Source organism: Aspergillus japonicus (assembly GCF_003184785.1).
Source record: "Aspergillus japonicus CBS 114.51 unplaced genomic scaffold BO86scaffold_12, whole genome shotgun sequence".
Taxonomy (NCBI): domain Eukaryota; kingdom Fungi; phylum Ascomycota; class Eurotiomycetes; order Eurotiales; family Aspergillaceae; genus Aspergillus; species Aspergillus japonicus.
Window position 1 is genome coordinate 265,220 of NW_020291649.1, and position 27,950 is coordinate 293,169.

Here is a 27,950-nt window from a genome sequence, read left to right on the forward strand (position 1 = left end):
ATTTCAGATGGATGTATTTGTCCTACTGCATCATGCACAAGCATACTATCAATGTTTAACGAGGTCGCGCCAACGGCGCATGGCACAGCGAGGTCTACCTCGGGGGGCAACCTGGCTGTGGATTTGCAGCTTGGAAGGCGAGCATGCCTGGCCGCAAAACTGCCAGAATCTCCAATATGAGTACAGTCGCACAGGCAAACGGCCCTGAAGGTTCAGGACAGGGTTACGAGGTTTGGAAACTGTCTCTAACTACTCCGTACCGTACGGGCATTTCATCACAAACTTCGATCGGCGAGTACGCTTGACTCCAATGTTCACATTGTAAGAGAGACAAGCGTCCTGTCCAATGATCATCTGATTTGGCTATGTTGCTGATATCTGCGACGCCAATGGCGTACGCAGCTGATGTCGAACCCAAACTTCCTGCATCAACCAGCAGCTAATTCGCTATTTCTAGCAGCGAAGATCACATGGCTTCGGGAGGTACTCGGAACCTATAATCGGAAATTGATGATAGGCTACAGCTGTCAATTGCTGCCATCCTTGTGGCATGTTGGTGCTGCGGCAAGTTACTATCTCCGTACGGGAATAGTATTGCTAGAGTGACAGTTGACCGACTCTGACTTAAGGCTTTCCACCAGTTGGAATGATTCCATGCTTCAGGCCACTCTGGTTTAACTTCGATGATGGTTTCGATTTAATCTCTGCCCTAGGAGCTAGTGCGCTTATTGCGGAGGTTGGGCGTAACCACTGTACCTGGGTGTCAGAGCGAGCTCATAGCCTGACCGCTGATCGCACTGATACTTTTTTTCCCAGTCGCTTTCATGACTGGCTCAGCAACAAGGTTTCAAACTGTAACGCAATGTCCCTTAGTGGCGCACGGAACAGTCCTCAGTTTCCCGATAGGCTTGTGCGATCTCGAGCTTGTATGTCGGTCGATTCAGATCTTACCCTCCAGGCCACTCTTCAGAGTGCTCTTCGAAAAGACCAAAGAGGAAACCCCAGGGCCACGAATTGAATAGCATCCAGTTGCCTTCAATTGCATTGTTTCTGGTGAACAATCAATGCAACGGCAATCGCGAATATGGCATCCGACTATGACGATTGGCTTCAAGCATTTTCACCGATCCTGCAGTCAGAACGGTCAGGGGAGGTAGCAAACATAGAGCTCCCTTGGAAAGCTGATTGCCGATCTACTTGCATACTAACTACTGTTGCAGTCACTCAAATCGGGAAAAGTCAATGATTGATGCAACAGGGAAGATAAGTTAAGTGACTCCACTACTAAGTCAGTAAGCAAGTAACGGCCGTCTTGACTCGGGTGCGGGGGAAGTTGCAGTGGCAACGAATCCAACCCTTCTTCGTCTTCTTCATTTCCAAGCAAACAAATCATCACTCTCTCCTTCAGGCGCAGCTTCCGAATCTCCCAACACCCTGTTCCCTCTCATCAAGGGCATAGAACGCGATTGCCGTTACGGGAGACCTGCAGCCAGCAAAACATCCCCGTCCGTACAGAATTATGCGGGAGTGTATTCTTCCAGGAATTTTGACATAGTGGCTTGCAGAATTCGGGATCTGAGCACTCACTGCTTCACACGGGCCAGGTGAAAAGACCACATCCCTTGCAAATAATGACAGTGCCATGTGTCATGATCATTCCTGCCATGGCGCTGGAATGACTTGCCAAGCCGATCCATAAGCGATCAAAGTTATGCAGAAGTGACCTGTCGTTCGGTTCGTGACGGGGCCTCACTCCTCTACCGGTGGATAATCCGCTGCAGGAAGAAAAGTGATTAATCGAGCTGTGCGTTGTGTGGTCCACCGCGTAAGGCATCCATCCGTCCTTCAAAGTCTATCCAGCAATGCCATAGCCAGGTCTGTGGCTCCAAGTTCACATATCGCACCACTAATCCGGACTTAGAGTTTTCTTTACACCGATCATTTGATCTGTCAACTCCCTTTTCCACGCAACGGGGGATACGGGATAAAACTGACTATTGACTCCACACAAGCTCACGTCCCGCTGTGGCTGGGCTTCAGCGACGACGCACTACTGATAGGGATCATGTTATGTTTAGCTCATTCGGAATTGACTATTGACTTCTGCCTTACTGGGATTGGGGCTAAATGCTCCGAAACTTCGGTCTGGTCTTGGATCGACCAGAAACTCCACCCCATTGCCTTCTCCATGGCTCTGAAACATGATGGACGGACCTTTGACGTCAAATCTCGGCCTCTTTCAAAGCGGAGGTCGATGATCACCATGGTGGACGTGCTTGCCTCTACTGATCGGCTGACAGAACGGAGTTCGTCACTCCGTACATCAGTCTGAATGCAGTACGGAAATGGGCCACGAAATCAGGAGAACAGGTGGATGTGGTGTATCCTGGGGTAAGTTACGAGGAATACAGGGTAACTTAGTGAACATGATTCAACAGGTCCAGCTCGACAGGACGTGGCTTAGCATCATGAGACACGCGAGCCCCTGTTGAGGGCCTAATTTCCTATTATCTGCAACGATGCGCACCGTCCCAGTGCTTGCTATAAGGCTGCTGCAAACACGGCAGCCTGCTTTGCCATGCTTGACAGTCTGAAGAGCAACCCCCCTTGGAAAGCCATCCATCCTGCATTCACCATTCGAAATCCTGACTCCTACCACGTCAAGAGAGCAGCGCTCGAATAAGGAACCTCGATGCTCACTGTTCCATCTCTGCTAACAGGAACTGTCTCTCCCGCCGTGATGTTTGCCAAACGCACAGGCTTCCCATTGTTCAGTTCATAATTGTACGACCACCCATCCCAGGTGATTCCTGTGATAGCGTCACTACCGTTGGCTATCAGCCGCTGCACTGACACGGTGGTTCCCGCAGCAGCTGAGGGCACTTGGAAAACATAAGATGCGTTGGGTCGTTGGCTGCTGCCCGTCGTTGTCGACCCGGTGTAATTGAACTCCACCAGGTTGATGACAGCAATCCGGGCCAAGGCACCATTCACGTACGCGGCATATGCGGCCTCGGTGTCCTGCTCCAGCGGAAGGTTGGCGATCTGGACATCATCCTTCTCGCCGCCCTCGCCGCCGTGGAGCACAGCCGCCACCATGACGTTGCCGTAGTAGGGCGCCTTGGTGCCAATGGTGGTTCTGTTGGTGTCGACCGGCTGCCAGGAGGCGTAGCGGAAGTCGCGGCCCTGGTGCATGTGGGTTCGTCGGATGTTCTGCGATGCGCAGTAGAGGTTGAAGTCGACGCCCCAGAGCGCCGCACCGAACGAATTGGAGAGCCCCGACGCGCCTTCGTTGTACAAGGAATTGGTCTCTCCCAGGATATACGGGATATCCGTGGTCAGGTTCTTTTGGAGCAGGATGGTCGAGACATTGACATGCTGCGCGACGCTCTGGACCGTCATCGTATGGTTCATCAGTGTCTTCTGCAGTGTAACGCCCGGTTGCGTGGCGCCGCCAATGTAACTGCCCCAAACTTCTTGTCAGTACACGGGCCGATAAATTTACCTCCCACACACATTGAGCGAACAGCAAAACATTCCCCCAAAAGCAGAAGGAGAGAGACGCACTTATGCTCCGAATTCAGCGCGATATTCCCCTTCCTGTTAAGCCCATTCTCCCACGTCACCACCGGGTTCAGACTATTGGAGACCCCCGCAAACGACGGCGCGATATACTTGACGTCCGCGAATTCCCCGGAACACGACGCGCGCATCTTCTGCTGGATGGCCGTCGTCTTGTTTACCCACTCATTCACGTAGTCCCGCTCCGTCCAGGAGGGCGGCCGCACCGCCCCCTGCGCCGAGGTCTTGTAGAGATCGGGCTCGTTGCCCAGCTCCCAGTAGGCCAGCTTACCCCCGGCCAGCGCCGCGCACACCACCGGCACCGTCTCCAGCAGCTGCGCGAACTGCGCCGAAGTGTTGCGGCCCAGGTTGAAGCCGTGGATGAACCGCGCCCCCGGCCAGGTCGAGTAGGACTCGAAGTACGAGGGCCCGATTGTCAGGATCAGGGGGTAGTCGGTGCTGATGCTCGGCACGTACGTGCCGTTTGTCGCGGTGGGGAGGGTCGGGTCGTAGAGGGCGAAGTCTCTTGAGGTTGTGTTAGCCATGAATATCTCAACAGATGCAGGGCAAACTGCTTACTGCGTAATCCCTCCCACCCGGATAAAGGGCTTGACTCCCTCCAACTCGGCCAAATTATCCAGCAAGTTATTCGAGAAGGTATTCGGATGGCTTCGATTCCCTGGAATCACCTGGTTTTAGTCTTCAATTCTTGTTGTATACGCCACCTCAATCATCCCCAACTCCTACAAGCATAAACCATTGCGTAACCTATCCTTTCCCCAATCACACTAGACAACCCCACAGCAGAACAGGGAAAGAGAAGGAAAAGCATACCCGCATAATCCGGAAAGAAGACAAACTCAATCGAGAACGACACAAACGGATGCAACACGGGCAGGCCAGCGGATTCGGGGACGGATTGGTTCACGACGACGACAGAAGAGGAGGAGTTGTTAGGCGCCGTGACAGCTGGAGCTGCGGTGACGGTCGTGTTCAGGGCTGCTAGGACTGCTAGGGCTGCTGTGAGCAACCGACGCTGGCGGTGGAGGATCATTGTTGCTGGTGTGGATATGGCCCGGTCCTAGAGGATGGCATACGAGGTATTGTTCGTATGTATATAGACAGAACTGCGTGTGTCACCTGGGAAGAATTATAGTGGTTCCTGGTATGTACAGTACATGAGCTGTACGTCGGAGGTGAGTAGGACATTGCGTCCTATGTGTTGGGGTATATATATCACTGCATCCTGTGCAGCTCAGCGGTTATTGAACGGGGAGGAGAAGGAGGAGGAGGAGGAGGAGGAGGAGGAGGAGGCCATTAGCTCGCCTGCAATGAACGGAAGTGCGATGTAACTTCATCAGGATCATGAGGGGTTTATTGGCGGAGTTGAGCACGGAATTCTTCCGGGGGTCAGGGATTAAAGAGAGCTGGAGATGAAAGGGTCTGCGGGGATGGGCGGGGGTGGGAGGGACGATCTCTGGGGGTTGGTTCACTTGCGAGAGAGCAGCTCTGCTGTCGATACTGGCTGGCCGGTGTCGTAAGATCCGGACTTCTCTCCGTGGTCGGGGTAAGATCCTAGAGACGGACCAGGGTGAAGATCAGGAAAGCAGAAAGAAAATTCCCATTAATCCGTTGCACGATAGCTAAAACCATTTTGCTCATGCTCATCAAAGAGGAAAAAACAACATGACTACAAGAGAATGATATATTCTACACATCACACGAGAGTCAGGTAGCCTACTCCATTCCACCCAGTCTTTCCGAATCATCGTTTAGTTGTATTTACGGAGCTGCACGAAGGGAGTCAATTAGTATCTGAATAAGGTCTGGGAAAAGAAAGGTTCTCACATCAAGTGTCAGAGATTTACTGCTGTTTTCCACCTGATCTCGGTAGATTCCAACCAGGGCTTCACTGTTTTGGAACAGTCCGTTCTTCAGACTGATGACGATAAACTGCATGCCCGGAGCAGCGTGGTCGTGGATGTAGTTGGCGATGCGAGCAACGTTGGTGTTGTCGAGGGCGGCATCGACTTCGTCCAGCACGAAGAAGGGAGACGGCTGGTAGGAGTGAATCGCAAATAACAAAGCCAGAGCGGCCATAGTCTTCTCGCCACCGGACAGATGTTCCATGTCCCGGAAACGCTTCAGCGGAGGCATGGCGTGGTACTTGATACCGTCGAGGTAGGGCTCGTCCGAGTCTTCGATGTCCAGATAACTAGTCACCACTCTGTTAGCATAGGGGCGAATGGAAGGGGCTCCAGTCGGGCTTACGCTTGGCCGCCCAGTGGGTAGTTTGCGCTCTTCGTCAATTCGCGGTAAATCGGGCCAATTTGCTCGGAGATGTGAGAGAAGGCTTTGTTGAAGAGATCTGACCGCTGGCGCATCACATCTTCAAACTCGTCCTTCGCCCTCCGAGCACGCTTCCGGGCATCTTCGAAGTCCTTCTCCGTGGCTCGAAGCTTGTTCTCCACGCTCTCCAACCGCTCCATAGCGCGTGTGTTGGGTGCCATCTTGTCCAGCTCGCTGTTGAGAGACCGGACCTTCTCGAGCAGTTCTTCTTCAAGCTTCTCGTCATCCTCCTATCATTGAATTAGTGGGAAGCCTTGTAGTCTGACGCTGAGTAACCTACCTCTTTGAGGGTGTCTCCAAGAGAGTCAAAGTCAACCTCGATGCCATAGTCCTGGACAGCAAAAGCGTCTCCAACCCCGTTGGCATCTTCATCCACATCCATGGCGTCTGGATCCGCTGCTTGCATCAAATCATCAATGGGAAGCTGATCCAGGGGGTTGGAGTCTTCTGTCAGCGGGATATCGATATCTTCCAGCTTACAACGCCGGAGAAGAGCGTATCGACTGGACGAGTTGCGTTGTATCTCTGCCTCAAGGACATTGACATTCTTCAAAGTGCCCTCAACTTCTCTGGTGCGCTTTTGGAGCTCCCTACGGTGATGTGTCAGGTTCTCCGCCGACTGAGCATATGCCTCCTTCTGCTCCTCGAGCCGTTCTCGAAGAACGTCAAGTTCAGCATTGTACTCATCCATTTGGTTTCTGATGCGCTCCTGTTCGGCCTCAAGCTCCTGGATCAGCTCCTCGTCACGTTGATACTGTGCCTGAAGGCTAGCAACGCGGTCGACCGTAGCCTGCAGTCGTTGCCTCTCAAAGCTTAGCTGGTTCTCAATCCTGCTCTTTTGCGTCGTAAACTCGAGCTTCTTCTGAGCTGCCTCCTCCTGTAACGATCCCTGCTGAACTTCGTACTCGCGGATGTTGGCATAGCCCAAGCGCTTGCAGAACTTCTTGTACACTTCGTCCTCTACACTGCTGACCTTCTGTTGAGATGCTGCGATAGTTTTATCGAGGTCCTGTAGCGATTTTTCGCGCTCAGACAGCTTCGGTCGCATTTCTTCGAGCTGACTTCTAACGAATTCTAATTCGCTGTGCTTGCTTTCGAGGTTTCTCTCGAGTGCTTTGAGCTCGTCCCGAGCGTAGGCAAGACGTTGCTCCAGGCCAACCAAGTCACCTTGTAGCGTCTCTTCTTCGGTGCCGCGGCGATGACCCTTGGGTAGGTTGGCAAGACCAGCCAACAGCTTGTCTTTGAGCTTGTATAGATTCTCCACCTCAGAGTCTTCCCAGCGCTTGGAGTGCTGCTGAGGCCCTTTACCACCGGTCATCAAACCACCCTTGTGAATGACGGTACCGTCGAGCGTGACGGCCTTGGCATCCACGTTCCTCTCATAGCAGAGATATTTGGCAGTCGCCAAATCATCGCAGACGATTGCGTTTCCGCATGCGTAGCTAATAGCTCTGGCAACCGAGTCGTCATAGTCGACGGTCTCGATGGCTGGACGCATTCCGCGGTGTAGGCCCTTGAGGTTCGAGTTAAAGGCCTTGACCTGGATTGTCTCGAGTGGGATGAAGGTGGCCTGGCCGGCTCTCTGGTCGCGAAGGTGCTGAATGCACTCCTTCGCCGTCTTCTCGTTGTCGACAACAATCGCGTCAAAGTGCCGACCCAGGACAGTGCTAACTGCCTCGGAGTACTTCTTCTGCTTGGGCTTGCAAAGGTCACTGACGCGGCCCTTGACTCCCGGGAAAATGCGCTTGAGGGTCGAGATCAGCTCCTTGGCTCTGATTTCTCTCTCAGACTGCTTCCTCCCATCATCTGCGTCAAGCAGTTTCTTCAGGACTACCTGCAACTTTTCCTCCAATTCCGTTCGCATCCGAGATACACGCAGGCGTTCAGAGGTCACAGCATTGAGTTCCTTCTTCTTGCGGTCAATCTCCTTGGAAGTTGTTTTGACTGTATCGTTGAGGGAAGTTTTGCGCTGGGCCAAGGTCTGCGTCTCAGATTCCAAGGTCTTGAATTGCCAATCGGCCCCTTCGAATTTGCTCTTCAGGCTGTTCAGGCCTTCGGCTTCGGTCTTCCGCTGACGGCGCAGGTTGTCGAGGTTCAGTTGCTCAGCAGACGATCTCTTACTGACCTCTTCTTTGAGCTTTTCGTACTCCTGCAGGTCGGCCTCGCTCAGCTGGCCACCCTGCTTGCTCATAGTCTTCTGCCATTCTGCCTCCCACTGGGCCCGCGCCTTGTCGACGACCTTGAGATCCTTCTCCAGTTGTTTCACATTCGCCGACTGAGTGTCTTTCTCGCGGGTAATTTCTGCGATACGAGAGGCAAAGCGTTCGACCTTCTTCCTGGTGATATCGACCTTCTCATCAACAGGGACGAGGGCGTTGGCGGCCTCCTCAATGTCCTTCTCTTTCTTGACAATGTTCCTCTCCGCCTTGGCGACATCCCGACCGACCATGGCGTGGCTCTTCTTCGCGTCCTCGACGTTCTTCTCGTACTTCTCAACACCGCGGCGGAACTCCTTCAGCTCATCCTGGTACTTCAGGATATCAGCACTGGATGCGTCGATCAGGCGCTGGAAATGGAAGAGCTTCCACAGAATGTGCGTGATGATCGCTTGATCACGTTCCTCGGCCTTTCTGGCGTAGTTCTCCGCTTCCCGCTTCTGTTCCTGGTACTGTTTGATCTCCGAGTTGATGCCCCGGCGGCGGTTGAGCTGCACGGTCTGTGATTCCGCCGCCTCCTCAGCCTCCGCCTTCAAACGTTCATACTCAGCCTTGTACTCCAGACTGCCCGAGATCTGCTCGATCAACCGCGTCAGGTCTTTGGGGGACTGCGATGCGATGGCCTCGACGTCACCCTGGAAGACGAGGAAGTTGCGCGCCTTGATCAGGATGTTCTCGGCCTCGAGCGCTTCGTTGTACTGCTGCGCAGTGACCGGGCGGCCGTTAATGCGGTACTCGCTGACACCCCCGCTGGTGATCGACCGCCGCCATTGCTGTTCCTCGCCCGCATCGTCCTCGTACACCGCCATAACCCATGCGGTCCGGGGGTCACTCGTTCCGGTCGGGTCCTGGGACTGTTCGCCGTCGATCTCGTCTTCGGGCTGTTCCTCCCCGTCCGCCACCCCGTCGATAGCATTGCCGTTCGCATCCACCTTGGATGTCCGCAGGACACGACCGCGGTAGACTAGGTCGCGGAGATTCGTAGATCGCAGATGAGATGATTTGATACCGAGAACGAACGAGATCGCATCCATCCTGATCGATTGTCAGCACACACTTCCCTTCGCGATGCGTGTTCCGCGGAGGGGTTCATTCCGAGGTGAATGGGAAAACGCACGAGTTCGATTTGCCGGACCCGTTGGGCCCGATGATGGATGTGAAGTACGCATCTCCGAAGAGAAGGGTGTGGTGACCCTTGTAAGATTTGAAGTCTGATGCGGAGGTTAGTGGCTGGCATGGGGGCGTCAATCAGATGAGGTTCTGCATACTGAAAAGCTCAAGTCGGATGAGCTTCCCCATTTTGCGACAGAGGGGTCGCGCGTTGCAGCGACCACGCGAGAAGACGGAATTAGAAATGCAGATAGTAGATGCTGAGGAAATGGAGGAGCTGCGCCCACCACGAAATGGGGAGAAGGCTGGATTAGCCCGGGCTGCACGGAGCAAGTGTGGAGGGGCTCGCGCAGCATTCACTACTTTGGTTATCTCGAAGTCGCGTCACGGACGGTTGATTGATTGGGGGGGGCGGAAGACGCGCTGCGGAGAGGGTCACGTGACAGCCATATTTACTTCCACTCCGAGTAAGCAATCGACTCTAGTTGCTACGCATGCGTCTTGTTAAAAAAAAAAAGGTGCTGCTTAATGCTAGTTTCTACTATATGTACATGGTAGTTCGAGGCAGCGGTAGGGCTAAGTGCAGCAGCCCCAGAACATAAGCCCAGCGTGTAGCAGTGACAAGGAACAAAGATTGAGTATTTCAGACATCACGAGAAGAATATCATACAGGTTGAGAACTCACTTCTAGCGTCTCACAGTCACCGGGTTGCCAACGGACAAAAAGTCCTGTGAGACGTACCCAGCCGAATCCATGCGGAATTCACCCTTCTGACCATCCACTTCGATAAGGATGAAATCCTCGCCGGTGAACAGCTGACGAACCGACCGGAATGTCTTGTAGAACAGCATACTCATCTTTTTCAGAGGTTGTCTGAAGAAGCTCACCTCGGCGCTCTGCTGAATCGTGCTTCTCTTACTAGCGGCGTCAGGAGAAATCACCAAGCGCCGAGCGAAGGCAACCTGGCGAGGCAAAGCGTCGAATTCATACGGTTTGCGAAAAGGGATGATGCTGCGAACCGTGAAGCGGATGTAGGCCTCCCCATTCTTGTTGACAGCCTTGACGGTCCTGATCAACTTGTTCGTTTTGGCCATGAAGACGGTGCCCATCACGCTCATCATGACACAAATACTTCCGAATGTTACCTTCTGCCACATGGGGAGAGGTGCGATGGGGTCGCGGAAGGTGATATTGGAGTTATACACCGAGTACGCGAAGCAAAAAGCCGTGACACCGTAGGCACCTAGTACGTAGCTCCGGTGCGAGGGCGCTTGAAACAGCATCAATTCCCCCTTGGGCTCTTTTGCGACTTTGGCGGCTAATCGGCCTGAGCCTGCGGGGCGTCTGCCCGCGAATCTCAATGTATCTTCGGCCGGCTCCTGGACCTTGGGCTGTGGTGCGGCAGGCTTCTTAGCCTTCACGGCGGCCTTTGCTCGCGGAGCACTGTACGAGAAAAATCGCCATACTGGACTGGACGTCTGGAAATTCGAAGAGAGGGTACTCCGGGGACATTGCTGGGCGAATGCCCGGAAAGCAACAGGTCGTGTAGCAAACATGATGGGTATAATCTCGCGATCAGAACCTACAATAAAAGAGCGAGCGATTGTTAGCATGCAATTCTAACTCCGGAGAGTCGAGAGAGGTGCGATTGAGCTTACCTTGGACCATCCACAGCAAGTCAGCGATTGAGCTGGTGAATGCGCGACTCCGTTTAAGCCCGTTGGTATCCGCGGCAGAAAAATGTTCCCGTCCGGGCCATCGGTGAAACTCCCAACAACCTCAACATCCCCGGACATTCACTCCTCCTTGTCGCAGCGCCATTGCCCCCGGCCCGAATGCCTTACAGCTTCTAATTACAGATCGCGATCATCCAGGCAATATCGCCGAGCTCCTTGAACTCTCTCATCATCGTGGTGGTGGGTTCTTAAGTCCGATCCTTGGTTTCCCGGGTTTCCCAGCTGCAGCGCCTCGCGACTTTCTCGAACACCACTTTATCTCCACCACTTGAGAATCGATTCTTCGATTCCGACCTACCACAACCAACAACAGAGATGGCCTCCAGCTTGCCTTTGCGCCGACTTCCGGCCGCTCTTGCCCGTCGCCAACCCCGGGTTATCAGCACTTCGAAGCGTGAGTTTTCCGCCGACTCCGAAGGGGGGAAGGGAAAGAATATCACCATCGCCTTCTTTTACACCAGGCACAACACGCCTTCACTTCAGAGCTCATATCGCACAACCTTCACCAACCTTCGCCTCCCTCCACTACACACACACAGAGACACCTCGCTAACAAACCCGATCATCCACTACAGGCCTGAACTCCACCGCCGCAGTGCAGTACCAGAATCCCGCCTACCCGCTCTACCCATCGGTCAGCAGCCTGCTGCACGAGAAGGGGATCCCGGAATCCGAGATCTCCAAGATCCCCGCCACGGGCCCCAAGGGCCGCCTGCTGAAGGGCGACGTCCTCGCCTACCTGGGCCAGATCCCCGCCGAGTACCCGGCGACCCAAGCGGCGCGCTTCGCCAAGCTGGGCCAGCTGGACCTAAGCAACATCAAGATCGTGGCCGCCGAAGCGCCCAAGCCCGCCGCTGAAGCTGAACCCACTCCCGTCGTTAAGGAGGCTCCCGTCTTCCGGCCGCCGCCCACCACCCGCGTCGCCGTCCCCATTTCCCTGGCCGCCGTGCTGCACGCCCAGAAGCGCCTGCAGGACAAGCTGCACATCACGGTGCCGCTGTCGACCTTCCTGGAGCGCGCCACCGACCTCGCCAACGAGGACCTCCCGCGCTCCGTGCGCGAGACGCCCACGGCCGACGAGCTCTTCGACGAGCTCGTCCTCAACGCCGCGCCCGCCCGCACCTCCCGCGGCGAGTACTTCCCCGAGTTCAACGCCGAGGAGGCCGACGTCGCCGTCGCCCCGAAGACCAAGTCCGTCACGGAGGATATCATCGACATTCTGGCCGGTGGTGGCAAGGCCGCCGCCAAGAAGGTGGTTTCTTCCGTCGCTGCTGCGGCCGCCGCAGCGCCGGCCGCGGGTGCGGCCAACGTCTTCAGCTTGACGGTCCCCGTGGGCGATGAGAAGAGGGCTCAGGTTTTCTTGGACCGCGTCAAGTCGTTGTTGACGGTTGAGCCGGGCCGGCTTGTTCTATAGATTCCTTTTTCCACTTTTGCGCGGTTTTCTTTTTCTCTCTCCCTGTGCATGTCTCGTTTTGGAATGACCTTTTCTTCCCTCTCCCCCCACCCCATTTTGTAAGTACTGATCATAGCCCTGTCGGGGAGGCCTTGTTCTTTCTCCGTTCACCCTTTCACAGCTAATACTCGCCAAGTATAGCATACACACACATACAACTCTCACAGGTAATGGAATAAACCAAGGTGCATTCGATGTGCTGGTAGTGAGCTGGAATTACCAAATATAGAAATCCGAAATATTCCTTCGAAATTGCACTTCGACTGAGCTGTGCGCGAAGTCGCTCTGGAAATCACATCTAAGGGGAAAACTAGTACTGCTCATGGCGGTTGTATTTGTCTTACGTACATCTCCCCCGTGATGGCTGCTATCCTAGCTGATGCGCGGTATGAATAAATGCTTTGCTGGTCTTGCGGCTGAATAGTCATCTCATCATCGAGTGCGGATAACGGGATAAGTGGTGAGGAAAAAGGGAGATTCAGAGTATATCATGCCATTCGGATGGAGATGAGAATCCCACGATTGAGAAGTGAGGGAGAGGGGCAACGCCTCGGTCTGGTTCCACCTGAGAAACACCATGAGCGCCGCTGCTGAGAGAATTCATATCTTGGGGTCAAACTGGAAATATGCGCTTGCTGGAACTCCGTGGCCCAAGGCCGCGAGAAAGGGAAAAAAAAAAAACAAAGTGATTCAAGGGAATAAAGGGGAAGCCGTTGTGGAAAAATGGAAAAGAAAAAGGGCATGGGCCAAAGAACATGTGGTGAGAATCAGATGAGGTCCAGTCAAGCGCGCGATGTGCATGCAGAAGAGGAAAACTTGAGATCGCCCATGTAAATGCCGCGAAAATCCACAAGATGCGAGAAATGCCAATTAGGAAACCGTGAGAAAATGACCATCCTCCAGACCGTCCAAGGACATGCCCAGCATCGAATAAACGCCAATGCCCTGGAACGCCGAATCTAATGCATATCGGAAACTGCTAATAAATAGTCAAGCGTGACATAGCACAAAGGTTCAAGGGCGAATCATAGCCGAGGCTGTCACCGAATGGTACCCCATTCAGCCAGCTTACTGCCTTCACGACCGTGCTCTCTTCCTGGTCTCTTGTTGAAGATTTTCCAGAAACGCAGAGTCTCGTCGCCAGCGCCAGTGACGACAGTTTGGCCATCCGGACTCATAGCCAGGTAAAGTACACGGAAAGTATGTCCGGTCAAAGATACGATTTGCTCCATGCGGGGGTATTTCCAGATCACGATCTGGTTTTGACTATACCCGTGGGTGCTGATAATCTCATCCGAGTTTTTCGACCACGCCAAGTTACAAACCTGGCTTCCTGTGTCAACCTCTTTGATTAAGGATCCCGTTGACGTGTTCCAGAACTTGATTGTTCGGTCCGCCGTCCCACCGCCCGAGGCTAGGAGATGGTGCTGATGAGGTGACCAAGCAATCGCTTTGACCGCGGCTGTGTGATCGGAGAAGCGATAGAGAGGGGTTTCGTTCAGCTTGTCCCATACCAATAATTTGTTGTCGTTACCGCCAGAAGCTAATTGGCCATCTTCCGTGTTCCACCTGAGACCACACACCTCTTGCTTGTGACCGGACAAACGGCGCAAGAATTGATCTGGCGAACGAACGTCTCGGTGGAAAATCAGGCGATCTCGTGACCCCGACGTCAGAATGTGGTCGTTCCAGGCTAGCGCTCCGACTCGATTAGTGTGCCCGATCATCGTTCTTAGACGGCGACATCGCTCTGCGTCCCAAATCTGTACGAGTCCTTTGCCTGTCCCAATTGAAAGGTGAGTACCCTAAATTCACCGAGTTTTGAGTCAGTATCGAAGATTTCCGCCTGTTGGACATCTGGCACCTACCCGTTGAATCCAGCTCACACTCGTGACAGTATCATCTTTCAGTTCACACAGCTTCGTAACCCTTCCAGTCTGCGAATTCCACATATAGACCGAATTACCTAGACCGACACCAAGAACATTACTGCTTCCCCAATCCACCAGATTCAGGTAGAAGTCGTCTTGTAAATCGGGGGCGTCAAGTACTTTGTAAGGCACTTTGTTAACGTAGCGGGGCTGTTTGCGGGGTGTTTCTAATATACGTTGGCTGTCGTATCGGATCGGAGAAAGGCTGTAGAGCTCTGATCGAACGTTCAAATTGGGACCATGTTGACTTCGAGGGGTCTTGGATGGCGTCGGATGACCAGATCCAGCGCGTGAGGAGGCATAGTTGAAAAGGTTTTTATGGGGAGTAGACGGCGTTATACTGGCTGGGGGGAGATTCGATACGACATGTGACGGAGGTGTGTGAGAGCGAGTCTTGTCGTTAATTCCGTTCGCAAAGCCCAGCAGCGGATCCGGTGATAATGAGTCTAGGTCTGCCTGCGGAACGGTGTTTCCGAAAAGCTCACTCCGCAAGACCCGTGAGTACATTCTGTTTGCTTCTTCGGCTGAGCGGTCGTTAGCCCAAGAGATCAGCGTCACATGTGTATGCGAACTTACTCTTTTGAAAATGAAGCTCCGAATGGGGAGCGCGTTTCTTGGATTTAGAGGGAGTAGAGGGGCAGCCGTCCTCATGAAGGAGGCTGTAGGTTGCCTGCAGGTCTTGCCCTTCGCGGTTGGGAATAAATCTATGAGGCGGCATAGGCACGTTAGCAAAAACCTTAAGGGATTGCTTCACAATATGCTCGACATGGCTGAGCTGATGTGGCAAGGTGCCAGAAGTATGGTGCTACTGACCTGTCGCCGTATACTCGTTGCCTCTTCCGACTGGGGCTTGTCCCGGGTGTTCTCTCGCGAGGATTGCCAGCGTCCTCGTAGTCCTTTAAAGCCTTCGCGAGTGCATCGGGGTCGATCGCTTCTGAGGTATTTCGACTTTTTGGCTGTCTCCCTTGCGGTTCGGGGTAGAAAAGGGTCTTCTTTGCTGGCATACTAGGGGGTGTTCTTGAGCCAGGAGGGGATGCGATAGACAATGCGTTGGCAGCACGTTCCGGCGACTTCCCACTTCTTGCTGCGCTGCGGGTAGCAGGAGAATCAAACCTCCGGGGGTCGCCCATGGTTTCGAGGGAGGGGTGAGCGATTCTCACGAGGTACAGTACAAATGGCGGTCGAAAGCGGGATCAAGTCAGGTAGGGTCAATGCGACAGATCCCCACGGTCGATGAGTCGCAAACGCAGCGAGATGCGAAGTCAAGCCAGAAGAACGGCGATTCTCGTAGGTCTATTATTTAATGGGTCGTTTATTGGGTCGAGCAATCGGCGCTTTCAAGGTTCGTGGGGTGAGGTGAGAGTTGGGAGTGTTGACGACAACAGGCGAGCCCTTGTGCTCCGCTCCGGGCTTAATGAAACCAAATAAACTTGGGAAGTAGGCGGGCAGTGAGGATAACGGCGGCAAGGGAATAGAACAGACAGAGTCTCTCACCAGACCCAGGAATGAATTGATAGAATGACACAAATTGTGGAGGTCATTTGAGATTGACCCGACCACCTTGGGGTTGGTGAGAAAGAAGAGGGAGAAGGGTTAGGTTGAGACAAGATCAATCCAAGGAAGGGTTGGCTGGCTGGCTGGTTGGCGGCGGCGGACACTCCCTCCCTCTGGGCTGTCGCTCGACCGTTCCAGCGAAGGGGAACTTTCTTTCCAGAGTCCACCCACCGCACTCAATCACGCGTCGGGTGCGCTAATCCGGTTTGGGAACAACACAGGGAGGTTGGCCTGACGCTGCAGTTGAATTGACTTAAGATGATGATTGTCCTTTCCTTGGAGAAACCAAATGATTAAAAAAAAAAAGAAAGAAAAAATTTCCCAGCGAATTGAAACTCAAGCAAATGACTACCTTGGTGAAAACAATCACCTCTCAATGATCCTGTGGTGGTCATTCATATATACAATGTCCTCCTGGGTTGGCAGTAAGTGGAAAGATGGGGAAGCCCCATCGCCGTCATGTGTTGGTCGCGCGGCTGCAGCTGATGATTTAATTATTATTGTTTATCGCCTGCAAGTTGGTTACCACCGACTACTATCGACTTCCGATAGCCTCCCTCTCCCCCACTAAAACAACCTCGTAAAACAAGTTGTGAGCATGGAGAGCAATATCCTCCTTCCAGTCACTCAATCAATAAATCAGACTTGATCGATTGATCGCTTCTTTATTGGAAGAAAAGAAGACTTGATCCGAATTCATCGTCTTTTTGTTGTTCATTGACGCGAAGCGCCGACCTGGTGATTGGATCAGGGTGACTGTTATCGAGCGTGCCAGGGCCACGAGCACCAGCAGCGCGACCGCCTCTCATTCCACGCGCCCTGCGAAAGAACGCGCGATGGGCGAAGCTTGGGCCAGTCCCTTCCTCCAACAGGAGACTTTTCGACCACAGAACCCCGATTAATTCAACCTGCCTGCAGTTGATCCCAGTCGCAGCAGTACTCTCTGACTGGACTTGCTCTTCCGTGTCACAACCGCCGCTTGAGTGGCGTTCAATTCCCCGTTTCGATGATGCAGTCGATCTAAGATAACTAGTAGATGGTCTACTAAGATACTCTAGTGCCTGGACCAGGAATCCGAGCCAGCCCACTTCATCCGGTAGATCAGGGCAGATCCCAGCGAGTCAGCGAATGTTCGGGACTCCTTTGAGCCTAATTTCTCGTGTCTCGGGTCAGTCAATAAGTTATCTATGATCTTTGTCTCGAATATTTCATCGGCTTCTCTTTCTTTGACTCTTTCGACCAAACACTAGACGCGACCTGACGCGATTAGTCCAACGAACTACATTGATTCGACATGCTGCCATGACTGTTCATAGCACTTCTTCGCTTGTCTTCTCGTCGCATACTATCGAGTTTACAGTTTAGAACTGCAATGGAAGTCCGTTGGGTTAATTAAATTTGTCCCGATATGGAGATCTTCATCTGAAGCTCTCATGAGCCTTGCGTCTGCCAATTCTGATCGGTCATAGAGCTGCTTCGCGGGTAATTCATGTACGCTAGATCAGCATTCACGCTTTGCGCATGCAATTGATGCGATGCTCAATGAGCAATGAGTACCGACTATAGCTGCTTCCACAGTTGCATTCTGCCGTCAGCCTGTTCCTTCCCTGTCCGAACTCAAGCGCACTTCCGTGGGTATCTATCTCTCTGCGGGATAAGCGCGCATTCGTACAATGCCCCAACATCACCTTGTTGGAGTCATGATCATCTTCCACCAGCGATGAGTGCCAACGAGGCATTGATCAAAGTAGCGATAATATCAGTCGCACTAGTGACCATTACCGCGTTGGGCATAGGCCTCTATTTTGTGGCCGCAGCTTTCAAGACAACTGAGTATGTACTGTGCAATCCGGCAAAGCTACCGCGCTCCAAACTAAGAGCTTCGTCATAGTCCCCAAGTTGGTTTGCTTCCCATCCGTCGATAAATGATAAAGTGGGCGGGCGGTCAGCGCGTATCACGTGGAGACGCGTCCCGACACGCTTTCAGGGCTGTCGCCGCCGTGTTCTCCGAGCATACCAAAGTAGCGTCAGCACCGACAAGTCGAGTAGTATTCGCCTCAACCTTCAGCAATTGGAGATGGCTGCGAATTTCTTCAGCAACAAAGCCCGGGCTGCAGCTGCAGCTTCGGGTACCTCCAAGCAAAAGCCAACGGATGGAAAGGATGAACAAGGTCGACAACAACCATGGGTTGAGAAATAGTAGGCGCTCTCCACCCAATGCTCCCTTATGTGCCAGTCACGTTGACCACGAAATAGTCGTCCCAAGACTCTTGATGATGTCGCCGCACAAGATCACACCACCAAGGTTCTCCGACGCACGTTGCAAGCTTCTAATGTACGACGAGCTCCGAACTCTGCATGGCCACCTAAGCTCCAGGAATACTGACGGGCGATCTCTAGCTCCCCCATATGCTTTTCTACGGCCCTCCCGGTACCGGAAAGACTTCCACAATTCTTGCTCTCGCAAAGTCGCTCTTTGGTCCTACTCTCTACCGCTCGCGCATCCTTGAATTGAACGCTTCCGATGAACGTGGTATTGGCATTGTGCGCGACAAGATCAAAAACTTTGCTCGTGCCCAACTCAGTCACTCAACAGGCATGGGTGCGGAATACCTGGCCAAATACCCGTGTCCCCCATTCAAGATCATCATTCTCGATGAGGCAGACAGTATGACACAGGACGCGCAGTCCGCTCTTCGTCGTACCATGGAGCAGTACAGTCGGATCACCCGTTTCTGCTTAGTCTGTAACTATGTGACTCGTATCATTGAGCCGCTGGCGAGTCGGTGCAGCAAGTTCAGATTCAAAGCTTTGGACAATACGGCGGCGGGAGATCGGCTGGTCCAGATCGCCAAGCTGGAAAACCTGAGATTAGAAGAGGGTGTGGTTGACAAGCTGATCAGCTGTAGTGAAGGTGATTTGCGACGTGCGATCACCTATCTGCAAAGTGCGGCCAAGCTGGTTGGGGCCGGTAGGGTCGAGAAGAAGGACGATGACGAAGATACCGAGATGGCAGATGAAAGCTCGGAATTGATCACTGTCAGGACCATCGAGGAGATCGCTGGTGTTGTCCCTGAGAGCGTTTTGGATGATTTGACCCGGGCTCTGCAGCCGATGAAGGTTGGGTCGTCTTATGATGCTGTTTCAAAGGTGGTCACGGACATTATTGCAGATGGATGGAGTGCCAGTCAGCTTCTTCTCCAGGTACTTCTATATTCTATTTCCGAATTTCGCTGGTGGAGTCTCAATACTAACCCGGTGCAGCTGTATCGGCGCATGATCTACAACGATGCTATTCCCGACATTCAGAAGAATAAGATCGTGACGGTCTTTTCGGAAATGGACCGTCGTCTGGTTGACGGAGCTGACGAGCACCTGACCATCCTTGACGTCGCACTCAAGATTTCTGGCATCTTAGGCGGCGCGTAGTCGTCGAAGATCGGCTATACCACTATTTTCCTCTAAGCGTTGAGCGACGTCATTCCATTGGCAGGCCTCGCCTGATAGTAGTATCAGGAGGCCAATTGACGCGACCCATCATCATCCGAAAGATACAGATGCTTACAGGATGCTGCCTCACCCAAACCACCAGAATCTGTCATCTTCTTTCATACATCGCTTCCTATAGCACGGAAGTATACAGTGGAGCCGGTACTCGTGGGAAACAATCGGACGCGCTCACAAAACCCGATTCTGCAACTTGGAGTGAAGCCAAGACTTACGACTGTATGAAACATAATGAACAAGTCAAAACATGCTTCTCTCTAATTCAATTCCAATGGGGACCCATGTAGCTGTAGGAACGTCATAGATACACGGAGGGCTCCCAGCATCGCCGGTTCCTCACGTGCGGCCCGCTTCGTGGCTCACCGACGAGCCGGACGAGAGCCGGAATAGAGTGTGCCGCATCAACACTTCTTATGACTCAAATACTCTTTAGATTTTTGTTCTCTCCTTGCTCCTATACATACATTTGAGGCAGCAGCATATCGCGATATTGCAATAGACCCTTAGAGGACTGCATATAGACCGCCCACCACCGTCATGGCTTCCTCCGAGTACCCCGCATCCACCCACACTCCCCGCTATTTGACCGGCGACGCGGCCGGCATCCGTGAGTTCATAGACAAGTTTGATGTGAGTGTCTTCAGGGGGGTCCCTTTTGTGTCAGAGTACAGAGGCTAATTTATCATCCAGGTGTTCCTGTTTGACTGCGATGGTACGTTCTCGCGAAGTAGTCCCCTACAATATGAGACATGAGAGCTTCCGCGGTTCTACACCAACAGCACCTGCAACAAAGGATTGACTGACCACCGATCCACACAATAGGGGTTCTCTGGTCCGGGGACCACCTTTTCCCTGGCACAAACGAGACATTAGAACTGTTAAGAAGCAAAGGTATGATTCTCTTTTCCTGGGGACAGTCTGAGCTGCTCGCAGACCAGACCAGCTAACCTCTTTCCCAACCAGGCAAGCAAGTAGTCTTCGTGACGAACAACAGCACGAAATCCCGCGCCGACTACGTGAAGAAGCTCGCCGGATTAGGCATTCCCAGCTCGACGGTAACGTCCCCCTTCCGCGAGAGATGTCTCCCAATCTCGAGAAACACCCCCCCACCACTAATTCTTTTTGGGGGGAACAGGAAGAAATCTTCTCCTCCTCCTACAGCGCCTCCATCTACATCTCGCGCATCCTGCAACTCCCGCCCACCAAGCGCAAAGTCTTCGTGATCGGCGAAACGGGCATCGAGCAGGAACTCCGCGCCGAGCACGTCCCCTTCCTCGGCGGCACCGACCCGGCCTACCGCCGCGAGATCGCCCCGGAGGACTACCCGAAGATCGCCGCCGGCGACCCCAGCCTCCTCGACCCGGAGGTTGGGGTGGTGCTGGTCGGCCTCGACTTCCATCTCAACTACCTCAAGCTGGCGCTGGCGTTCCACTACATCCGCCGCGGCGCGGTCTTCCTGGCCACGAATATCGATAGTACGCTGCCGAACGCGGGGTCCCTGTTCCCCGGCGCCGGGTCGATGAGTGCGCCCCTGATCATGATGTTGGGCGGACGGGAGCCGGTGTCCCTGGGCAAGCCGAATCAGGCGATGATGGATGCCATTGAGGGGAAGTTCCATTTTGACCGCCAGCGCGCGTGTATGGTGGGCGATCGCGCGAATACGGATATCCGGTTTGGGGTCGAGGGGAAACTGGGGGGCACGTTGGGGGTGTTGACCGGGGTGAGCAGCAAGGAGGACTTTGTGGAGGGCGAGGTCAGGCCCGCGGCTTATTTGGATCGGTTGGCGGATTTGTTGGGGTGTGAGTGATTCTGATTCTGGGAGGTTTCTTGGGTGAGGGTTGGGAGAGTTAGGGGTATGTTTTGGACAACCGGGAGGGCGAATTATGATTTTGGCTCTTGTGTATGGGGTTAGGTTGCTTAGAATATAGAAGATATCCCTTTTCTTGTGAACCTCCGCTATGTACATATGGTGTTGCGGCGGGTGTAAGAATGACTTATCAGGAGGAAAGGTGAGGATCGAGGTGCGGGTCATCCCTCAACAGCCCCGCCAGCTTCCACAGGCCCAGCATCGCATTGACCGTGGGCTTGTCGTCCGGTCGAAAGAACACAGCCGCCTGGCCCTGGAACTTGGCACACGCAAGATCCTCCTCCGCCAGCAACCGGGTCATATCGAACACGGGCACCTTGGAATTCGTCTGCGGCAGATGGAAGAAGCTCGACAGGGGCAGCGGCGACGAGCCGGCGGTGCGCCGCAGCACCAGCACCGCACCCGTCTCCATGCGCGCGATGGGCTCCATCTTCGCCAGCGCCTCGACCAGCGCCTCCTCCTCCAGCTTTCCTCCGTCCTCCAGCGGCAGCACCGGGGTCCACACCTGCCTCTTTGGCGAGTCGTTCGGCTGCGTCGCCGCCCGCCGCAGCCGCTGGCCCACCTCGCGCCGCATCATCCGCGTCACGAACTGCGGCATGTCCTGGCGCCAGACGCACGACGCCATCATCGACTCCGTCATCGGCCCCAGCGGCGGCCGCCAGCGGACCGGGAACGTCAAGACGATGGCCGGGAACTTCCGCTTGGACTTGCGCATGCTCTCCGTGATCGTGTTCAGGAGCGTCAGTCGGTTGACCATCCGGAACCGCAGGTGACGGATTTCTTGGGAGGTTTGCGTCGTCTTCTGGTGATCCGGTGAAGATGATGACGGCGACGACGACGGCGATGGATCGGGTACGGGTACGGACACCGGTGGTAAGATCTCGGACGGGTGGATGAACAGACTCTTGCCCTCGGGGTGTTGCTCCAGACCCCAGCCGGTCATGAACTCGGTCGGCATGCGCTGCCCCGTCAGGGAGCATTGGCGGATCGGGGAGGCCAGCGCCACGGCCCAGGGATTCGTGGAGAGGTCATCTTCGGGGTTCGAGGGTTTGCTGCGCGCTTTCTTCTTGTGCAGGCGCTCGTAGCCGGGTTTGGGGTCGGTGAGTAATGGGGACTTGGGGAGGAGGGAGGACGGCGGGGGGAACTTCTTGGCTCGAGGTTTTCGGGTGGGTTTGGCAGGTGTTTCTTTGGGAGCGGTGTCTGAGGGTTGTTGTGCTGGTTGCGGAGGTTCAGGGTGAAATTCAGTCTCGTCGGTCGAGGTGGATAATGTGCGTATGCGATGATGGTTGTTGTGCTGAAGGGGAATTGGACCACGAATGGTGGTGCTGCTATTGTTGACTAGTTGACGGAATTGCCTCAAGCGCCAGGACGCATATGACATGCGACCGTAGAGACACTCCATTGTCTCCTTTGGTGGAAGTGGTGATGGTGGTGGATGGCGCGGTGAGCAGCTGGAACGGAGCGGTTGTTGGTGGAGAAAGCAGAAGTAGAAAAACCCGCGGAGGTGTTGGACGTTGACCGACGGCCGGCGCGCAAAGGCGGAGTCCTGCTTCTGTTGCTGCTGCTGCGACAGTCCTCCACCACTCCTCCGACCATCACCACTCCACCTTTCCTCCTCCTCCTCCTCCTCCTCCTCCTCCTCCTCCTTGCCATATCCTCCTCCCCGCTCTGGATTCACAAGTAATAGCTTCACAATGAATCCATCTCGCCCCCTGCAGCGAGCGAGCCGCATATTCAGCCGCCCGTCGGCCGTCCCGGCCCTGTCGCGGAGCTTCACCAGCTCCATCCCGTCGCTATCATCACTACCAGCTTCATCAACGGCCCGACCTGCGCGAGGATGGACGCCCACGCCGTTCGTCACCGAGACGGTGGTAAGTTCGAGTTCTCTCCCACAGCGTGTCAACCAAAAAAACAACCCACTAACCAATAATCAGGGCGGAGGCTGGCACACATGTACGTTTAACTCAGTACAACCATCAGCTCACTCAAATCAAACCCACAGCTTGCACCCAAACCTCACCACCACCACCACCACAACCCAACCCTAACTAACTCCCGTGCAACGCAGACGACATCTTCTCCCGCCTCCTCAAAGAGCGCATCATCTGCCTGAACGGCGAAGTCGACGAAACCATGTCCGCGTCCATCGTCGCCCAACTCCTGTTCCTGGAAGCCGATAACCCCCAAAAACCCATTCACCTCTACATCAACTCCCCGGGGGGGTCCGTCACGGCCGGTATGTCTACCTACCCCAATCCCAAAAACTTGAGTCCAATACCCCAAAACCTACCTCCCACCCACCGGATAACAACCCCCTGCATACCCCACCCCATACTGATTCTTTTTTTTTTTCGGAACAAAAAGGCCTAGCCATCTACGACACAATGACCTACATCGCCAGCCCGGTGTCGACGATCTGCGTCGGCCAGGCCGCGTCCATGGGCTCCCTGCTGCTGTGCGGCGGCCACCCCGGAAAACGGTACTGCCTGCCGCACTCGTCGATCATGATCCACCAGCCCTCCGGCGGGTACTTCGGGCAGGCCAGCGACATCGCGATCCACGCCAAGGAGATCCTGCGCGTGCGCAGCCAGCTCAACCAGATCTACCAGCGCCATCTGACGGGCAAGAAGGTGCTGTCGCTGGATGAGATTGAGAGGCTCATGGAGCGGGATTACTTCATGGGGGCGAAGGAGGCGTTGGAGATGGGCATCGTGGATGAGATTCTGGATCGGAGGCCCGGCGTGAAGGAAGGTGGAGGAGGTGGGGGTGAGGCGAAGGGGATGGATTCGGATGGTGGGGAGGAGTAGGTGCTTACCCCCGGGGGTTAGGGTTTGGGTTGGGTTGGGTTGGGTTGCTGGTTTCGGACCTTTGAGTGAAAAGGGGCGGAGGTTGATGCTTATACATACCCTGGTTTATTGTCTGTTTTTACTTTTGTGTTGTGTGATTGTATCTTTTATGGGATGTGATGTGATGTTGATGATCATATACTGATGATGATGATGAGCATGGGGATAGAAACTCCACTCCACTCAGCTTATCCTGCTTGATTGTGTTAGATATTAGACAATAAGTTAATCATGATGGACCACCCCTTACACTTGATCCTCGTTCTCATATGTTTGACAAATAGATTTGGTATATTATGACCTATTCTATACAATACAGGAGAATCCCCGCATCTACACCAGCCCAAGCGACCATGAAAAGCAGCAAGCCCCTCCTCTAAGCACTGACAATGCCATTGGCATCGGGAGCGGGATTGGGGTTATTAGCAGTGGCAGTGGCAGTGGCAGCAGTAGTCTGCGCATTCCGCTCCACCGACCGCCCATTCATCGCATCGCGAAACCCGGCCATGAACGCCGCCGCCTGCTGCGGATTCGCAAACCGCAACGAATTCCGCCCCGTCGCCGGAGTGTACCGCCATTGCTCGCGGACCACATCCACCAGCCCCACGTCCATGATCACCGCCTGGCCCGAGGCGAACTGGTCCAAGGGGTGACTATCCTTCGCCGCGGTCGTGCTCCGCCCAAGATGCAGGCCCGTCTCGGCCGGGTCGGCCAGCAACTCGGTCCGTTCGTCAATCAAGGTGTCATGGTCATGATCCTCGGGTCGTTCCTCCCTCGTAGGCCGTCGACTGTCGAAGGCCTGGGTCTGGTCATCTGTAGTAGGAGCTGTGCCTGCACCCCGGAGAACACCCCGCTCTTCGGAATCGTGATCCTGCCCCAGCCCGTTGATGATCGCACTCAGGATATTACTTCTTGAGGTCGCCGTACCGCTCGGTTGTTGATGTTGCGCCTCGGCCGTCTTGACTCTCTCCACCACCAGCCCCAACATCACCAAATCCAGGAGGAGAACCAACACATCCATGGACAGCAGCCTAATCAGCGGGACGGGCGCCTTCTGGCCGATGAAGTCGATGAACAAGCCCCCGTGGATATACCCGCGGGTCTCCTCGCCGGCTTCCGGCGCGGCGAAGAGGGTATGGCAGAGCATGCAGAACAGATTACTCAGGAAGATGGCGCCGACGAAGGGCTGGTTCCGGGTCGGGTCGAAGGGCGGGGCTTTCGGGGTGAAGAAGATGAGCTGCACGATGGCGCGGAGGGCGAAGAGGATGATGGAGCAACTGCCATACACAAAAGGGTTTATGATTTGTTAATAAAATGAATACTGGGGGCCGGGGGGGGGGGGTGGTTGTGGTCGGATGTGTGATAATATGTTCGTTGAATCTACAAAAATGACGACCGGCGGAAAAAGAGATCTGGGGCTGGGCTAGATGCTCACTCCATATAATACAGCGCGGAGAGCTCGCAGTAGATGAGGATATCGAGATCGCGGAGGAGCCGATCGATGAATGCGACCTTGGCGGTGGATTGGATCTTTTTCATGCGCTCATCGTAACTGCCGTTGCTGCCGCTGGTGCTGCTGGTGGACGGAGATCCGGCGACGAGGCCGGGCGATAAGCCGGACACGTCAGCGAGGTATTCCGCATCTCGATACACATCTGGAGTGGTCATAGAGGGTCATGAGGACATGGATGATGCGATCAGAGAGGTCAGAAAGTGGGCAGGTGTTTGGGAAGGGTGGAAAGATGAAGGGAGGGGAAGTCAAGCAGTGAGTTAATCAGGAGAAGTGGAGTGGAGGAGGGATGGAATGGAGGGCGGAAAGCGGAGGCGGAGAAGGACAAGGCACCTGCGTCAGGCGATGGCGGCTTTTCCTCGGTCCGACGGAGCTGAGGCTACTAAACTACAACCACAGTACTAACATTTAGCGCGAGCTACACTGCAACACTAGCTGAATGATAGTGAGGTATTTCTCATAAACAGGCTAGACTATGGACGGTGGTCTATTCTAATCCACCAAAATCGTCTTGGAGAGGTCGGCGTAGTGCTTGAAGAAGCTCGTAAACAGCCGGATGGAATGGCCGACATCATAGGTACCTCCAGTCTCGCGGATACTGTGCATGCTGAGCTGAGGGTTGCCCAGATCCAGAGTACGAGCTCCCAGCTTGGCTGACATCATGGGACCAATGGTACTGCCGCAGCTGGAGTCGTTGCGAACAACGAACAGCTGCAGGGGCACCCCCTCACCACCGTCCTCGGCGGCCTTGCGAGCAACCTCCTGCAGAAGAACAATTCCAGGAGAGTTGGTCGCGTAGCGCGCATTGGCGTTGATCTTGATCACAGGTCCCTTGTTGATCTGCGGCCGGTGGTCGTTCTCGTACTTGGGGGAGTAGTTCGGGTGTACACCGTGCGCCATGTCGGCGGAAAGAAGGAATGAGGTAGACAGAGTCTGCTCATAGGCAGTGGAAACGTCAGCATCACCACCGGCCGTTGACGGCAGCACTGAGAGACGACGGATAACGGCAGGAAGCATGTTGGAGTCGGCGCCCTGAGCGGTACGGCTGCCAATCTCTTCGTGGTCGAACAAAGCAATGAGACGGATGGACGACTCGTTGTCCAAGGCCGAAGCATCGGCCACAGAGTCAATCAGGCCAACGGTGGCACAGAAAGAGCTGTTCAGGTTGTCCAAGCGGGGAGAAAAAATGAACTCGTCCAACAAGCCACCCAGGTTGGACTTTTGCGTATCGAACAGAATCATCTCAAAGTCGAGGATATCGGCAGGCTTGGCGCCGGCTTCGGCGGCGATGAGCTCGACCAGGTAAGGGTGGTGGCGCTCAGTGATCGCCTTCAAAGGGGAGAATTCTCCTTCATCCTCTGCAGTGTTCTCAGCCTTGGTGGTCTCACTGGCACCGGTGCGGTTGAGCTCGGCCTCCACGAGGCCGGCGATGGGGAAAAGCTGGGTCTCCTTGTTGAAGGAAAAAGTTTCCTGGCGGTCAAGGTGAATAGCCAGGGTAGGGATACGCAGAACTATTAAGCCTGTTAGTTACACACCCTGAAAATCTCAGAGACAGTTCATACTAGGCCGGTCAATCTTGATCAGCTTCTGCGCAATCGAGCCGTCGCCGTTGCGCACCATGGCCCGACCCGCAACTCCCAGATCACGGTCGAACCCTGTGAGCAGTTAGCACCGAGTATTACATGATCAGAAGAGGGTAAGCGCACACGTATGCCAGATGCCCCCTCCGTAGGTCTCGACACCCACTTGGACATAGCCTTCCCCGCGCTTGTTGCTGACAGGCTTGACCCGCAGCACGGGGGAGTCGGTGTGAGCCCCAATCATGGAAATGGGGTTACCAGGCTGTTGAGTGTCAGCGTCAGTTTTCCAAATGAGGGAAGATCGTCGACTAGGCACATACCTGCCACTTCTTGCCGATAGCAAAGGCCACAATGGTAGACTGGTTACGAGTGACATAGTATTTTCCGCCGGGACGGCAGGTGGATGCCCAAGGGTCCTTCTCCTGCAGTGGTATTAGTAGCTGATCTCAAATTCTATGAGATAATCGTCGGTACCTTGATCTCTTGGAAGCCAGCCTTCGCGAGGAGGTCCTTTGCAGATTGGACTGCATGGAAGGCTACATGGCTCGGTCATGTTAGAATGGCTTCTCCACCAGGCACAGATAAGGCAGTATGATAGGGGAGGAGCTTACGGGTGGGAGAGGCATTGACATAGGACAAAAAGTCCAGAGCCGGCTGTTTCAGGTTCTGGGCGAGCTTGGAAGTCATCTTGGAGGACCTTGGGATTTGACAGAGAAACCGTGGGGTGGT

The 27,950-nt window shown here is 54.4% G+C and overlaps 11 protein-coding genes across 11 annotated transcripts; 4 read left to right on the forward strand and 7 right to left on the reverse strand.

The window, feature by feature from the left end:
- Window positions 1-2,438: 2,438 nt before the first annotated feature.
- Window positions 2,439-4,838, reverse strand: BO86DRAFT_334769 (glycosyl hydrolase family 79 C-terminal domain-containing protein). The gene is made up of 4 exons (XM_025668863.1): window positions 4,396-4,838; window positions 4,141-4,240; window positions 3,568-4,086; window positions 2,439-3,463 (listed from the first exon to the last, which is right to left on the reverse strand). The coding sequence occupies exons 1-4, from the start codon at window positions 4,613-4,615 to the stop codon at window positions 2,653-2,655; spliced, it is 1,650 nt and encodes a 549-aa protein (XP_025529638.1). The 5' UTR covers window positions 4,616-4,838; the 3' UTR covers window positions 2,439-2,652.
- A 345-nt stretch (window positions 4,839-5,183) lies between these two features.
- Window positions 5,184-9,596, reverse strand: BO86DRAFT_454841 (cohesin subunit SMC1). Its single transcript, XM_025677078.1, has 6 exons — window positions 9,395-9,596; window positions 9,244-9,337; window positions 6,191-9,161; window positions 5,833-6,140; window positions 5,410-5,776; window positions 5,184-5,351 (listed from the first exon to the last, which is right to left on the reverse strand). Exons 1-6 carry the CDS (start codon window positions 9,423-9,425, stop codon window positions 5,334-5,336), a joined length of 3,789 nt encoding a protein of 1,262 aa, XP_025529639.1. The 5' UTR covers window positions 9,426-9,596; the 3' UTR covers window positions 5,184-5,333.
- A 161-nt stretch (window positions 9,597-9,757) lies between these two features.
- BO86DRAFT_387583 (uncharacterized protein) lies at window positions 9,758-10,930 on the reverse strand. The gene is made up of 2 exons (XM_025671628.1): window positions 10,896-10,930; window positions 9,758-10,819 (listed from the first exon to the last, which is right to left on the reverse strand). Exon 2 carries the CDS (start codon window positions 10,791-10,793, stop codon window positions 9,924-9,926), a length of 870 nt encoding a protein of 289 aa, XP_025529640.1. The 5' UTR covers window positions 10,794-10,819; window positions 10,896-10,930; the 3' UTR covers window positions 9,758-9,923.
- Window positions 10,931-11,008: 78 nt separating this feature from the next.
- pdx1 (putative pyruvate dehydrogenase complex component Pdx1) lies at window positions 11,009-12,689 on the forward strand. Its single transcript, XM_025671629.1, has 2 exons — window positions 11,009-11,367; window positions 11,549-12,689. The coding sequence occupies exons 1-2, from the start codon at window positions 11,289-11,291 to the stop codon at window positions 12,385-12,387; spliced, it is 918 nt and encodes a 305-aa protein (XP_025529641.1). The 5' UTR covers window positions 11,009-11,288; the 3' UTR covers window positions 12,388-12,689.
- A 644-nt stretch (window positions 12,690-13,333) lies between these two features.
- Window positions 13,334-15,787, reverse strand: BO86DRAFT_33436 (WD40 repeat domain-containing protein). Its single transcript, XM_025668854.1, has 4 exons — window positions 15,171-15,787; window positions 14,934-15,061; window positions 14,295-14,881; window positions 13,334-14,231 (listed from the first exon to the last, which is right to left on the reverse strand). Exons 1-4 carry the CDS (start codon window positions 15,485-15,487, stop codon window positions 13,467-13,469), a joined length of 1,797 nt encoding a protein of 598 aa, XP_025529642.1. The 5' UTR covers window positions 15,488-15,787; the 3' UTR covers window positions 13,334-13,466.
- A 2,201-nt stretch (window positions 15,788-17,988) lies between these two features.
- On the forward strand, window positions 17,989-19,340 carry BO86DRAFT_397747 (replication factor C subunit 2; the record flags this gene model as incomplete). Its single annotated transcript, XM_025673511.1, has 4 exons — window positions 17,989-18,110; window positions 18,168-18,246; window positions 18,312-19,115; window positions 19,176-19,340. 4 exons carry the CDS (start codon window positions 17,989-17,991, stop codon window positions 19,338-19,340), a joined length of 1,170 nt encoding a protein of 389 aa, XP_025529643.1.
- A 487-nt stretch (window positions 19,341-19,827) lies between these two features.
- Window positions 19,828-21,443, forward strand: BO86DRAFT_446841 (4-nitrophenylphosphatase). Its single transcript, XM_025676550.1, has 5 exons — window positions 19,828-20,048; window positions 20,109-20,130; window positions 20,241-20,309; window positions 20,382-20,473; window positions 20,554-21,443. The coding sequence occupies exons 1-5, from the start codon at window positions 19,956-19,958 to the stop codon at window positions 21,223-21,225; spliced, it is 948 nt and encodes a 315-aa protein (XP_025529644.1). The 5' UTR covers window positions 19,828-19,955; the 3' UTR covers window positions 21,226-21,443.
- BO86DRAFT_408310 (uncharacterized protein) lies at window positions 21,416-22,812 on the reverse strand (the record flags this gene model as incomplete). Its single annotated transcript, XM_025674340.1, has 1 exon — window positions 21,416-22,812. Exon 1 carries the CDS (start codon window positions 22,685-22,687, stop codon window positions 21,416-21,418), a length of 1,272 nt encoding a protein of 423 aa, XP_025529645.1. The 5' UTR covers window positions 22,688-22,812.
- Window positions 22,813-22,881: 69 nt separating this feature from the next.
- Window positions 22,882-24,348, forward strand: BO86DRAFT_358217 (ATP-dependent Clp protease proteolytic subunit). Its single transcript, XM_025669732.1, has 4 exons — window positions 22,882-23,156; window positions 23,220-23,238; window positions 23,354-23,521; window positions 23,650-24,348. The coding sequence occupies exons 1-4, from the start codon at window positions 22,980-22,982 to the stop codon at window positions 24,090-24,092; spliced, it is 807 nt and encodes a 268-aa protein (XP_025529646.1). The 5' UTR covers window positions 22,882-22,979; the 3' UTR covers window positions 24,093-24,348.
- A 58-nt stretch (window positions 24,349-24,406) lies between these two features.
- BO86DRAFT_358219 (DSC4 family protein) lies at window positions 24,407-25,919 on the reverse strand. The gene is made up of 2 exons (XM_025669733.1): window positions 25,567-25,919; window positions 24,407-25,408 (listed from the first exon to the last, which is right to left on the reverse strand). The coding sequence occupies exons 1-2, from the start codon at window positions 25,797-25,799 to the stop codon at window positions 24,508-24,510; spliced, it is 1,134 nt and encodes a 377-aa protein (XP_025529647.1). The 5' UTR covers window positions 25,800-25,919; the 3' UTR covers window positions 24,407-24,507.
- Window positions 25,920-26,078: 159 nt separating this feature from the next.
- BO86DRAFT_358222 (M18 family aminopeptidase) lies at window positions 26,079-27,943 on the reverse strand. Its single transcript, XM_025669734.1, has 6 exons — window positions 27,833-27,943; window positions 27,696-27,757; window positions 27,542-27,643; window positions 27,348-27,483; window positions 27,204-27,296; window positions 26,079-27,152 (listed from the first exon to the last, which is right to left on the reverse strand). The coding sequence occupies exons 1-6, from the start codon at window positions 27,906-27,908 to the stop codon at window positions 26,134-26,136; spliced, it is 1,488 nt and encodes a 495-aa protein (XP_025529648.1). The 5' UTR covers window positions 27,909-27,943; the 3' UTR covers window positions 26,079-26,133.
- Window positions 27,944-27,950: the final 7 nt, after the last annotated feature.

Coding starts and splice junctions, on each gene's coding strand:
- BO86DRAFT_334769 (XM_025668863.1), bottom strand. CDS start 4,615: ATGATCCTCCACCGCCAGCGTCGGTTGCTCACAGCAGCCCTAGCAGTC. Junction 4,241..4,395: donor CTTCTTTCCGGATTATGCGG/GTATGCTTTTCC, acceptor AGGTGATTCCAG/GGAATCGAAGCCATCCGAAT. Junction 3,464..3,567: donor GCGCTGAATTCGGAGCATAA/GTGCGTCTCTCT, acceptor AGTTTGGGGCAG/TTACATTGGCGGCGCCACGC.
- BO86DRAFT_454841 (XM_025677078.1), bottom strand. CDS start 9,425: ATGGGGAAGCTCATCCGACTTGAGCTTTTCA. Junction 6,141..6,190: donor TTGGAGACACCCTCAAAGAG/GTAGGTTACTCA, acceptor ATTCAATGATAG/GAGGATGACGAGAAGCTTGA. Junction 5,777..5,832: donor TACCCACTGGGCGGCCAAGC/GTAAGCCCGACT, acceptor AGTGGTGACTAG/TTATCTGGACATCGAAGACT.
- BO86DRAFT_387583 (XM_025671628.1), bottom strand. CDS start 10,793: ATGTTTGCTACACGACCTGTTGCTTTCCGGGCATTCGCCCAGCAATGT.
- pdx1 (XM_025671629.1), top strand. CDS start 11,289: ATGGCCTCCAGCTTGCCTTTGCGCCGACTTCCGGCCGCTCTTGCCCGT. Junction 11,368..11,548: donor GGTTATCAGCACTTCGAAGC/GTGAGTTTTCCG, acceptor CATCCACTACAG/GCCTGAACTCCACCGCCGCA.
- BO86DRAFT_33436 (XM_025668854.1), bottom strand. CDS start 15,487: ATGGGCGACCCCCGGAGGTTTGATTCTCCTGCTACCCGCAGCGCAGCA. Junction 15,062..15,170: donor CAACGAGTATACGGCGACAG/GTCAGTAGCACC, acceptor GCCGCCTCATAG/ATTTATTCCCAACCGCGAAG. Junction 14,232..14,294: donor GTGTGAGCTGGATTCAACGG/GTAGGTGCCAGA, acceptor CGGTGAATTTAG/GGTACTCACCTTTCAATTGG.
- BO86DRAFT_446841 (XM_025676550.1), top strand. CDS start 19,956: ATGGCTTCCTCCGAGTACCCCGCATCCACCCACACTCCCCGCTATTTG. Junction 20,049..20,108: donor AGTTCATAGACAAGTTTGAT/GTGAGTGTCTTC, acceptor TTTATCATCCAG/GTGTTCCTGTTTGACTGCGA. Junction 20,310..20,381: donor AGAACTGTTAAGAAGCAAAG/GTATGATTCTCT, acceptor TTTCCCAACCAG/GCAAGCAAGTAGTCTTCGTG.
- BO86DRAFT_358217 (XM_025669732.1), top strand. CDS start 22,980: ATGAATCCATCTCGCCCCCTGCAGCGAGCGAGCCGCATATTCAGCCGC. Junction 23,522..23,649: donor GGGGGGGTCCGTCACGGCCG/GTATGTCTACCT, acceptor CGGAACAAAAAG/GCCTAGCCATCTACGACACA.
- BO86DRAFT_358219 (XM_025669733.1), bottom strand. CDS start 25,799: ATGACCACTCCAGATGTGTATCGAGATGCGGAATACCTCGCTGACGTG. Junction 25,409..25,566: donor TCCGCGCTGTATTATATGGA/GTGAGCATCTAG, acceptor TGTGTATGGCAG/TTGCTCCATCATCCTCTTCG.
- BO86DRAFT_358222 (XM_025669734.1), bottom strand. CDS start 27,908: ATGACTTCCAAGCTCGCCCAGAACCTGAAACAGCCGGCTCTGGACTTT. Junction 27,484..27,541: donor CTATCGGCAAGAAGTGGCAG/GTATGTGCCTAG, acceptor GACACTCAACAG/CCTGGTAACCCCATTTCCAT. Junction 27,153..27,203: donor GATCAAGATTGACCGGCCTA/GTATGAACTGTC, acceptor CAGGCTTAATAG/TTCTGCGTATCCCTACCCTG.